This window comes from Biomphalaria glabrata, chromosome 18 (assembly GCF_947242115.1).
Source record: "Biomphalaria glabrata chromosome 18, xgBioGlab47.1, whole genome shotgun sequence".
Lineage (NCBI taxonomy): Eukaryota > Metazoa > Mollusca > Gastropoda > Planorbidae > Biomphalaria > Biomphalaria glabrata.
Genome location: NC_074728.1, coordinates 10608859 through 10620897, shown reverse-complemented (window position 1 = coordinate 10620897; position 12039 = coordinate 10608859). Strand labels below are relative to the sequence as shown.

The window sequence follows — 12039 nt, the reverse complement described above, 5'->3', positions numbered from 1 at the left end:
ATGAACCAATAAAAAAGTAAACAAAAAGACAATCAATTACAGGTAATTCATTATTTTGTTCAATATCAACAAAGGAAACTTATACTTCAATATTCATAGATATGGCTTAATTTGTTAAATAATTGTTAACTGTATTTCTCCCCCACGCATTCTCCAATCAAGTTGAGACTTTAAACAATTATTTATTGTACCAAACGAAACATGAATCAATAATCAAAATACTCAATTAGTCAATTAATTATTGGTCAATAATTAATTTGTTTGAAATCGAATAAAGAAAATATTTTTTACATTATTGGTAGATATAGTTTTTAGAATGGATTTCTTCCCTTTAGACAAGCTTTGCTTTTTTTTTAAAAATGAATGTTTATATTTTGCTTGTTTTGTGAGGACATTTCTCTTTGGCACGAAACTAGCTTTTGTTGGTACTGTATAAAAACAATCAAATTTCTAACTAAATAGAGTTTTGATCGAATAATTTCATAATTTATGTTTTCATGTTACGATTTTAGTGAAGGTGAAAACTTTCCCGTGATGTTTGTTTTGGTTTCCTTGTCAACCAGACCTCATGTAGATCTAGACAATGCGTCTTTGGCTTATAAACTAGAAATGGCCGCGTCCAAAAAAAAAGCTGTAACCAACAACGAACAGGAAAAGTGGAGGCATTTGGTTACGCCAACTGAGCACCCTTACGACAAAAGTCATAAAACACTTTCACACTATGACTTAGAAACTATTTCTAAACAAATCACAAATGTTATACATGTGCTTTCAAATTATTTCCTAATTAAAATCTGGAATAAACTGTGTGTGAGTATTGTTGTTGTTTTTTAGTAACATATTAAGTCTGCCACATTGTTATATGCTTGCGATTCTTAGATAAAAACTACAGAAATAGAAAAGAGAACCCCTGGCACTGGAATTGAGATTGTATTGAAGAATCACTTACAAAGAAATGAAAAGATTAGAAGCAGGATCACAACGGCTATGGACCTCATTCACCAATCGTAAGCAAACAACATTTAGCCACGTGATTCTCTACCTCTTCTAAACAAATTACGTAATACTCACAGACTATCACGTGAAAGTTTTTTTCGTTGTTTTATCAATATTATCACGTTGCTAAATGTTGTTTATGATTGGTGAATGAGGTTCATTGGGCCTCACGATCACCTGCTTACTTACTTAGACTTAGGTCCTACGGCGCCGTTCGGCGCATTGGGCGGCAAGCTGTCTCCACAAAGATCTGTCACTGGTAATGTCTGAAGCCTCCTTCCCCCTGGTGTCCACTGTTCTGAGGTCCTCCATTAAAGTGTGGCGCCATGTTATACGAGGAAGTCCCTGTTTGCGCTTTCCTTGTATTGGCCTCTATGTCATGACATTTCTTGGTATGCGTAGTTCATTTTGTCGGAGAACATGTCCCGCAAACCTCATGCGACGCTCTGTCACAACCTCACTAAGTATTCGGCATAGGATTTCCTTGCTTGAGACCCGATCTGTGTAACTGACTCCCAAAATCATTCTCAGCCTTTTTTGTTGAGCCACATTTAGTCTTTTCTCAATTTTGACAGACGACTTCTATGTCTCACATGTATATATTGCTGTTGGAATGACGATTGTGTTGAGAAGGTGTATTTTTTTTCCAATGGCTTGGCTTGTCCAAATAGGCTGCAGCCTTAGGAAAATGCTCCCTGCCTTTCCTATTCGGCACGCAACATTATGGTAGGCATCCCCATCATTTGTTATGATGCTGCCAAGGTATGTGAACTTGTCCAACTCTCAAAGCTTTGACTCGCCAAATCTGACGGGGGCACCCTTTGTTTTATATCCTACTCGCAAAATTTTAGTCGTTTCCAAGTTTATGCGGAGGCCTCTCTATTTAGGCTCTCCGTTATTTCTTGTATGCATTTATTTGTAGCCCCGAGTAGTGCAACATCATCAGCAAAGTCCAAGTCCGTCACTCGGTTTTGTTCACACCATGGAATACCAAAGTCAGTCTGGTTCATTGTTCTCCTCATCATGTAGTCGATGGCTAGGAGGAAGAGGAAGGGAGATAAAATGCACCCCTGTCTCACCCCTGTCTCGATGCTAAAAAACTCGGTTGTTCCTTCTTCTGTTTTAATGCAGCAACTAGATTGACTGCATAGGTGTCTGGACGAATTTTTCTTGGATGCCGTATTCTCTAACTATTTTTCCATAGTGATTCTCGATGGACACTATCAAACGCTTTCTTAAAGTCTCGGAAACTGATAGTTAGCCGTTGTTGGTACTCGAGACTTTGTTCTATGATATTTCGTAGAACGAAGATCTGCTCTGCACATGATCTGCCTCTTCGGAAGCCTTCTTGTTCGTCTCTGAGCCTCGTATCTTCAGACTGTTGAAGCCGTCTCAACAAAACAGTGCTGAAAACTTTGCCCGGGACACAGAGGAGAATAATGCCCCTCCAGTTGTTGCAGTCTGCCAAGTTGCCCTTTTTTGAAGCTTTACAATCACTCCTTTTTGCCAGTCCTCAGGGACTTTAGAAGTTTGCCAACAGAGATTTAAGAGATCAATCAATCTGTTAACAATGCACTGCCCCACCCCCCATGTTTTAGCATTTCTGCTGACACCATGGCTAGCCCTGGTGCGTTTTAGTTCTTTAGCACTGCAATGGCCATGGTAACCTCCTCTGCAGCTACTGGGTCTGTCTTGACCTTAAGATCATTATCAATCTGTTAACAATGCACTGCCCCCCCTCCATGTTTTAGCATTTCTGCTGACACCATGGCTAGCCCTGGTGCGTTTTAGTTCTTTAGCACTGCAATGGCCATGGTAACCTCCTCTGCAGTTACTGGGTCTGTCTTGACCTTAAGATCATTTTCCGGAGAGAGGTCCTTGAATGTGTAAGTCAGGTCTTGAGACGGTTGGTTAAGAGTCTCTTTAAAGTGCTCTACAAATCTTACATCCTGTTCTTCTTTAGTTAGCAAAGTTTAGCCTTGCTTTTCTTTTATCGATGCTCCATGTCCACTCTTTGCTCCAGTGAGATCTCGGACAATACGATGGAGAGTCTTTGTGTCATTTCTGCATGCAGCTGCTAATCAATGTCAAAAAACGCAAGCTAAAAAATTATGGCCTTAACACAACTTCTTCATGGGACAGCAGCAGGAAAAAGAAAGGATGTAAATATGACAACGTAATGAAGACAGCATAGAAGAATTTAGATTCTATCCAAGGCAAAAGACAGAGATGAATGCAAAAAGGACCGTCACAGATCATGGTAAGAGTGAAGTAGGACTAGCTGTGGAGAAATGGTCTACTTGTAAGTGTTTGATGAAATAGAGCGTAATGTTTAGTTTGTTTTCGCTTTGTGCTACTATGAATATATATTGATCAAATTAAATATGTATTACTTTATTGTTTTGTTGTGTGAGACGATTTTTTTAGGTTTGTCACTCATCAATTATTTAACAATGGTCGCCTTAGATTCGTTTGAAGCATCTAATCAACATAGCATGCTTCCAATAACAAAGGAATATTCACGAAATGAGAATAGATTATTAGGGTTATTCTGTCTTCAGCGGGCTGAGAATTTGTATGTTTTTTTAAGGTTCTATTCTAAACTTACTACTCTTTTAAAAGTGTCTATTGTGATGCTCTACAATATTATACTGTTTAGATACAGAAGTATATTCACACAAATGTTCTTATTATTGCTAGAAGTGATGACAACTATTTACTGTTCTTTAATGATTATTTCTAGTCTGGGTAAGAATATAAACACTTTTTGTTAATCAATCTTACATTTAATGTACATTTATAGAATTAGATCGTAAATGATTGCCATGAAAATGTTTATTTTAAATTTTAAATCACGTAAGTTTTATAGTCTACAATTTTTAAACTTTAAACTTTAAATTAATTACATTTTCAAAAATATTTTGTGCATCAATGATTCTGAATCTCGAGCTAGAATCAGAACATTATTATTTTTGCATTTAATTATTATTTTATTATTTTGTCCTTCAGGACTAATTACAAAAATGTAAATGCCTAATGAGTAAATTTTTTTTTTATTTTTTAAACATTTACTAATATTTTCTTGCAATAATGTCAACAAGAAGTATAAAGAATTAAATACAATACAGTATTAGCTAAACAGTGGCGTGGTGGTAGAGTTCAACAAAATGTAACAATTAAGTCGCTAACATTTTAAAGCACTAAATTTGTTTGAAACACTTGATGAGATTTAGAGGTACAAATAGATCTAAAAAGCTTGTTTATTTATGCATGATAAATCGTCAGTCAGCACATCTGAAACCAAACTCCCCAGTTTCCAGCGAGTAGAGAACACGCTGTTAGTCAGTCTAAATACCGAATCCACGGTGCAGACGAGAAGTGTGGTGGACTGTGCTCTAACTTGTTTATCGACAAACTGTACTTCTTTCTCTTTCGACGACCAGCAAAAAGTATGTCAAAGGGGTAAGTCGAGATTGTTAAAGAACTTTGCAAACAGAAGAAAACTTACAATATAGAATAACACGAAATTTATTTTTTAAATGTGTGCGAACAGAACATTTAAAAATATGTTGAACGTTAAAACAACTATCAAACAAGCAAAATACAAAAATGCTTTTTTTTTTATAAAAAATCTAAGGGGAAGAACTCCACATTTACAACTGTATATCTTAATAATGTAGAAATTATCTCCCTTTTCGATATCAAGAAAATAATTAATTAACAACAACTTATTAACTAATTGGTTACTTTTCTTTATTAAATCATGTTTTGTTAAGTACAATAAATAATTTCAACTTACTCAGGGAGTGTGGACAAAACCCCAAATATTTAGCATATCCCTAAGTACAGAAGAATAAATTTCCTTTCTTGGGATCTATTAAAAATAATTAACAGTAATAAATTCACCAATTGGATATTTATTTTATTCATTCATGTCTTCGACAATGAATATTTGTGCAAAGTTTAAACTTCCGAGAATGGGTGTGGGAGAAATACAAAAACAGTGAGTCGATATAAGCTTTGTAAAAAAGAGATTTTATTCATATTCTTTAAAGCTACTGAATTTGAAAAAAAAATGCAACAAAAAAAAATTAAACAAATCACAATAATTGGAACATCAGCAACGAAATGAAAGTAAGCAAAGTTTTAACTCAGCCGTTTAGGTATCGACCGAAGTTTTCGTGCTAGAAGCTCCTATACTAAGTGAAGAAAACAAACAAACAAATTAGTTTATAATAAAGCATTTGTATTCAACACTATAATAGTAATATAGAATGTATGTAAAATATTCTAAAGGTTTGTACTATTTCATGGATAAATATTGCGTACCAAGTCAGCTGATTGGTTAAGAGTTTGGCTTCGAATCTTGGTGAAAACCCAGATTTTAATTAGGGGATTTTTAAGGTGTTCCTGAGACCACCCAACTCCAATGTGTACCTTACTTTAGTAATGGAAAGTAAAGGCGGATGGTCTTTGTGCTGACACATGACACCCTGCTCGTTAACGGTTGGCAAAAAAAAACAAAAAAAAACTATCTTATCATCTGCCCTATAGTTCGCAATGTATAAAAGGGAAACTTATAAATGAGACAACACTTTGATAGACTAGATTTTCACTAGATTTTTAAAGAGTTGTAAATTAGAACTTAAGATCTAGTGTCTGATCTAGATGTCCATATAGTGTGCATTCAGGTGTGGAAAACGCACAAGTATGCCTTCCTCGCAAACCGATTCAGAAAATGCGTAAGTTCTGGCAGCTGACGGTGTCACAGGTTCGATACACGAAATAAATCAAAATATTTTTTTTTATATTTTTTATAATTGTTTAATTATGTTTGAAGTTTAATAATGTAGGTATTGTCTTTTAAAAAAATATTTTTTAATTTTTTTTTTATTTTTTTTTTTTTTGGCGCTACTTTTGAAATGGTCCATTAGGGAAACTGAACGATTATCTTTCCTTTTATTTCTTTAACCACTGACAAGTATCTCTCATAGGATAGGCGCTGACCTGCAGCTATTCACGCCTATTCCTGTTCAGAGTTTCCGCAATGTATGAGACCATAAAGTGACTCCAAATACGCAGCTATTGAACGCGGCCCAAGACCAAGCACCGACGGAGTTTTTTACATATTTTATTGAGAACACAACGTGGCCCTGAAGGACCACCTGACCAGCTCTCGTGTACTGATAACAGCCCCTTGTAGAATAATGGCGATGGCTTGGCATGCTTTATCCTTCGCTCACTTTCACAAAGATTGTTTCGTTAATTGGAGAGGTCAGTTAGACCAAAGAGAAGGATTGTTTTCATAAGATAGACGTGATTGAACAGACCTCAGAACAGAGGACACCAGGTGGGAGGAGGCTTCAGACATTGCCAATGACAGATCTTTATGGAGACAGCTTGCCGCCCAAATGCGCCGAACGTTACGACAGGACCTAAGACTAAGTTTAAGTAAGACGTGATCTGTATTGGACATGGTGCTCTTCCCTCATAGTCTTGTCCGAAGTTTGGACTATGACATCTGCCAGTACTGGTTAGGTCGTTCCATCAGTGAATGACCCTCGCGTGGAGGCCGAAGCCACCGATCATCACGTTCCTATTGTGTGACAAGTTGTACAGTAAAAAAAAAAAGCTTCCTTTGTGGGTATACTGCTTTTCCTCATAGCCTCCTTTTGGAGCGAAGTGGCAGTTTAATTGTACAGGACTACCACATCTTTGTCGAATTACCACCCCAAGTCTCAGAATATCCTTGTATTGAATGCGTGGGCTCCCATGATGTCGCGAGTAGCCTGATTGCAAATAGCAGACGTCTCCGACTAGTTGCCACGTTATTGTTACGTGAGATGGAATCCTTTGACCAACATAAGAAACAGTCCACTCATGATTCATTGAGCCGCCGTGTATCCATATGTATCACATGACAGAAGTATTTCTTCTTACAGAAAGATAGGCGTTGACCGGGAGCTCTTTACCCCTAGGCCAGTCACGTCAGACTTGTTCACTCTTAATCAAACATCTAGTAATGAAAGCAGAGAGTCCCTGGACTTGGCTCTTCGATTATATAAACATGAGATAATGCAATAATGACTTTAATTTCAGGTAGCATTACAGTCAACAGAGTCAAAACGTACACATTGATAGACATATATATCTCATGCAATACAGACGATGGATTTAAACTTTTAATAAAAGGTTCAGTCATCGCCTGTGTCTGGATGTCTGACTACAAAGTTAATTACATAACAGCAAGAGAAAACTGTAAAGGTAATATTAGAGTACATTTATTTTGAAATAATTTCACCCATCGTTACGTGCGCATCTTAGTGTGAATGTGGAATGCTGGGAAGGTGTGTTGAAGGAGGGGAGAACCAAAATGGAGGAATGTAAACAAAATAGTGCTGACAGTGTTCATTAAGATTAAATTGTTTATAAACTATGATTTGTCCGTGACACTTAGTACACTGAGGTACTGTCAAACCTAGCATGTAAAGTCTGGACTTGGAGGCCTGTGTGAAACGTCACAAAACTAGACAAATCGGACAGAAAGGCAACTACCAACACAGTGCTGTGGAGCACTCTTGAGCAGGACAAGACACACAGAAAGTCTCTAGTCATCCACTGCACCCAAGACTCGTCCCAGGACGACTTGACCAAATCTTGCTTCTGGAATAGGATGGGCTTTAGGGCAAAGGGCGAGAGAGTCAGGTCGGCGTATTGAGCGACTCCTCCTCACTTTAATCAAAATTTTCAGAGCAAGTCACTTAGTCATCTCCCCTATCTTATCTTATATAATACAGACGTTACTTCAAAAAAGAAGATGGTTACGTTCTACGCGTCATGCATTATGTCATGCATATTAACAAATGACTTAAATTCTGCCAAGTCACTGGTTTTCCTGGCTAGGTCAGGCAACGCATTCCATGCTCTAATAGCACTATGGAAGAAGGAGCATATGTACAAATTTGTCCTAGTAGGCTACATTATATATATATATATATATATATATATATATATATATATATATATATATATATATATATATATATATATATATATATATATATAAGACTAAGACTAAGACTAAGACTGCTTTATTGATCCTTACGGAAATTTGTTGTGATTACAAGGACTCGTTTCTCATATAAAGACAACACAACAGAAAAATACACATAAATACAACAGACAACATAAAGAGTTCATTCAGCGACTACACACAGGTATCTTGGTGCATTTCATGTTCCCTGATCAATGAGTGGCGGTGATAGAGTCTGACCGAGTGAGGTACGAACGAGTTTTTGTACCGCTCCGTTCTTGTTTTGATTGACAGCAGTCGCCCACTTCGCGACGACCTGGCGTAGTTCTGATGGAGCGGGTGGCCGTTGTCTTCCAAGATTTTTTCGATTTTTCTTAGGCACGTTTGTTCAAAAAGTTCCTTTAAATGTGGTAATGTTGTGAGTGTAATTTTTGATGCTTTTTTAATGATGTTTTCTAGACGTTGCAACAGTTTAGATGAGGCGTTGCCTTGCCAACAACTTATTCCGTATGTTAGCAGATTTTGTACAGTCGCGCCGTAAAATGTCTCAAGGATCTTCTTATTTAATTTAAAACTGTTGAGTTTGTATAGAAAAAAGAGTCGCTGGGCTGTTTTCTTTGTTAGAGTTCCAAGGTGGTCTTCCCATGAAAGCTTGTTGTTGATGATAATGCCTAGATATTTATATGCCTTTACTTGTATATACTTGTATATATATATACTAGAACAAATATATATATATATATATATATAGATAGATAGATAGATATAGATATAGAAATAGAGTTAGATCTAGACTGAATAGAGTCTAGACTTAGATGTCGGCTTCGATAGATGAATGGGATTATAGAGATACGTCAGGACGTCTAAATTCGCAGATATAAGAAACGAATTTATGTAAACATGCTTTTGATAGACAAATTTGAAGCTTAGTTTTATTAAATAATGAAATCAATAGACTATATTTTGTAATTTTCATGTGTCAAAGTAAAACACTATCTGTGCTAAGATAGATAGATAGATGGATAGATAGATAGATAGATACATACATACATACATACATACATACATACATACATACATACATACATACATACATACATACATACATACATACATACATACATACATACATACATAGTGAAATGAATTGATTGATGGATGGATGAGCAGATAGGATATTTTTTTTCGTGTCTATCCCTAGCCTAAATACTTATCTGTGTGTATTCAGTGTTAGAAAAATTACAAATTCGCTTGTGCTTGTCTGTGTATTTCCAGCCATGTCATCGCATCTAGTTACTATCAAAACGTTACAGAAGTTGTATCTACTGCAAGGCAGCTATGGATATAAACAGCAAATGTGGATCGGTCTGAACGACATTGTTGCCGAAGGCGTTTACAGATGGGAGGATGATAACAGTGAGTGTAACGCCACCTGCAGGGCAAGCATATTTGAAGCATGTAGGTATGACCTGACGTGTTAATTGTTTGTCTTTTTGTTTGTTAGAAGATGACCAAGGCCTCGTGGCCCAATTATCCTTGATTTTTCAAATTCCCCGGAAGTGTTTTCTATGTTTTGGAGTGGGAGTGAGGAGAGGTTAGCGATCGGTTTTGAATGATGTAACATAGGTGGCATTGTCGTCATTTGGTCATAGTTAGGACTGAAGACTCTGTAACTTAAGACTGAAAGGTGGTGTTACTGTAGTTGGGTAAATTTTGTTAAAGAATATTATTACTTACGTCTAGTATATTTAGTTGATCTCATATCAGCTTGACTTTGTCTATATTATAACAAATTCTATTTTAGTATTGTTTACAAGGAATTTATTCAAGTTAATTGAAGTTTTATTAGTTAACTAGACATATATTACCCGCGGCCTGCGGGTCTTAATTTGCGTATCACAGTCGATATAGTCACTGAGAGTGTTTTGTAAACAATTAAACGCAATAATAATGTTATAAGTAAAGCGAATGCGTAAATGTAAAAATAGTATGAATGGTGCTCTCAAAAAGCTAATCGACTTAAATCTATTTTTCAAATAAAAACATTTGCTTGTAGGCCTACATATATTGGATTAAAATTTGAAATGAATAGAATTAATTTTGTATGTTCATGTGTTTAAGTATAAAGAAGATCTTGAGCTAGACATAGATCTAGATCTAGACTAATCTAGAGTTAAATATTGGCTTGGATAGATGTCATTCTGCACGTCCGTAAAGACTTCGCTCTGCTCATGCGTGACCTTTTTCATCAGATGTACGCGATTAATGAATGAAACTATTAGAATATATCTCAACACGGCTTTGCAGCTTTAGCGAACGAATGTATGGGAAACAAATATGAATGTTAATTTGATTAAAATATGAAATGAATGGACTATAATTAGTATGTTCATGTGTTAAGGTACAAAACTATCTTTGCGAAGAGAAGTTATATTATCTTAAAGTTGAACTAGAGTTTTAGACCTAGGTACAGAAAGATGTGTAACATTACGGTATTGTCTAATATGAGAATGTACGTCAAAAATCCAAAATTGCAGATATAAGGAACGAAATTATATAAAAAAAATGCTTTTGAAACACAAATTTGAAGGTTAATTTTATTAAATAATGAAATCAATGGACTATATTTTGTATTTTCATGTGTCAAAGTAAAAAACTATCTGCCCAAAGTGTAGTTCTTAAAATTAGATCTAGATCTAGAACCTTTCGATCTTTTCGTATGTAAACATGGCCTAAATCGAATAAATTATAATGCTTTCATAGAGTTGGTCAACTTTTTTTTTGAGGGTCTTTAGTTTCTTTTAGGCTACAATACATACACTACGGTCCCAGTTAGTATCCAAGGAACATATATGCCAAGTTTTATCAAGATTGGTCAAACGGTTTTGATTTCTATTCGGCACATACATACCTTCATACATTCATACATTCATACATTCATACATACATACATACATACATACATACATACATACATACATACATACATGCATACATACATACATACATACATACGCCTTACATTCTACTTTATAGTATAGATATATACTACGCCAACAAACGGTTTAGTTGTCTATTCGTAGTATAGTGCTACAAGTCAACGACCGGAACAACAATCTATTTGTATGTTTATTGTATTGTCTGTTCTAGCTATACTGGCTTTTTTTTTATTTAAGTGAATTGAAAGAAATGGCTCAAATGAAGAAGTACATATTGAGAGGTCCTATACTCCACCAAATTATGAGTTGTATTTGTTCCAGACCGATCTTTATACAAGGCCTGAAAACTGACCTGCAACGTCAGAACCTGTGGGTTCAGTACGACATGGCAACGAGCTATTGGTCTAAACTGCCCACATGTTGTGACGTTGCAGTTCAGCGCTCAGGCCTTCTATAACTAGCGGTCTCGATTTGTGACGTGTTTCAGATGAACCGAACGACAAGGACGGCAACGAGGACTGCATATGTTTTCATTACCGAGAGCCTAAGGCGAATGACTTCCCTTGTGATGAAACTTTAGTGTTTCTTTGTGAGAAACCTTTCTTTAACAGACCCTGATCTTCTCCTACAGCAAGAGCACACATTTTTGTATTTTACAAAGTAAAATAAAATACGATAATTATTGTTTCACATTTTGTAATATTTTGTGCATTTTCTTTTCAACCTGTATGTTGTTACGTTACGAATGTTGCAAAAATTATTCTCCACCATCATTGTCCGTAGTGTACATGCTTGTCTACAGTCACCATAAACAATTGAAAGTTCTCAATTATTCAGAACGTCAATTTTTCAAGGATATAAAATATAATAAAAATTTTTTATATGGCACTTATAGAACCATGTGACTGAAATACAGTTACAGAGAAATTGCTGCAAAACAGAAACTCCCCCAGGTGCTGACTATCAAAAGTAAGACGGTCACCTTAATGATGAGGAAGTAGTGTTCCAATTCTCACAGAAGGAAATCAAAAATTGTCACATATACTAATAAAGGGAAAAAAATAAAAGAAA

The 12039-nt window shown here is 35.8% G+C and overlaps 1 protein-coding gene across 2 annotated transcripts; it reads left to right on the top strand.

The window, feature by feature from the left end:
• The first annotated feature begins 3635 nt into the window (after positions 1–3635).
• On the top strand, positions 3636–11602 carry LOC129923986 (C-type lectin domain family 4 member E-like). 2 transcript variants are annotated; one of them, XM_056017480.1, is made up of 5 exons: positions 3636–3744; positions 4282–4458; positions 7096–7260; positions 9305–9487; positions 11456–11602. In XM_056017480.1, the coding sequence occupies exons 1-5, from the start codon at positions 3678–3680 to the stop codon at positions 11584–11586; spliced, it is 723 nt and encodes a 240-aa protein (XP_055873455.1). In that variant the 5' UTR covers positions 3636–3677; the 3' UTR covers positions 11587–11602. The 2 variants fall into 2 exon arrangements, with proteins under 2 accessions (XP_055873455.1, XP_055873456.1); XM_056017481.1 differs by having other exon boundaries at positions 9305–9491.
• The last annotated feature ends 437 nt before the right edge of the window (positions 11603–12039 follow it).

Excerpts from the sequence above, each read along its gene's own strand:
- LOC129923986 (XM_056017480.1), top strand. The coding sequence starts at position 3,678 with ATGTTCTTATTATTGCTAGAAGTGATGACAACTATTTACTGTTCTTTA. Across the intron at positions 7,261-9,304 it reads AGCAAGAGAAAACTGTAAAG|CCATGTCATCGCATCTAGTT; the intron begins GTAATATTAGAG and ends GTGTATTTCCAG. Across the intron at positions 9,488-11,455 it reads GGCAAGCATATTTGAAGCAT|ATGAACCGAACGACAAGGAC; the intron begins GTAGGTATGACC and ends GACGTGTTTCAG.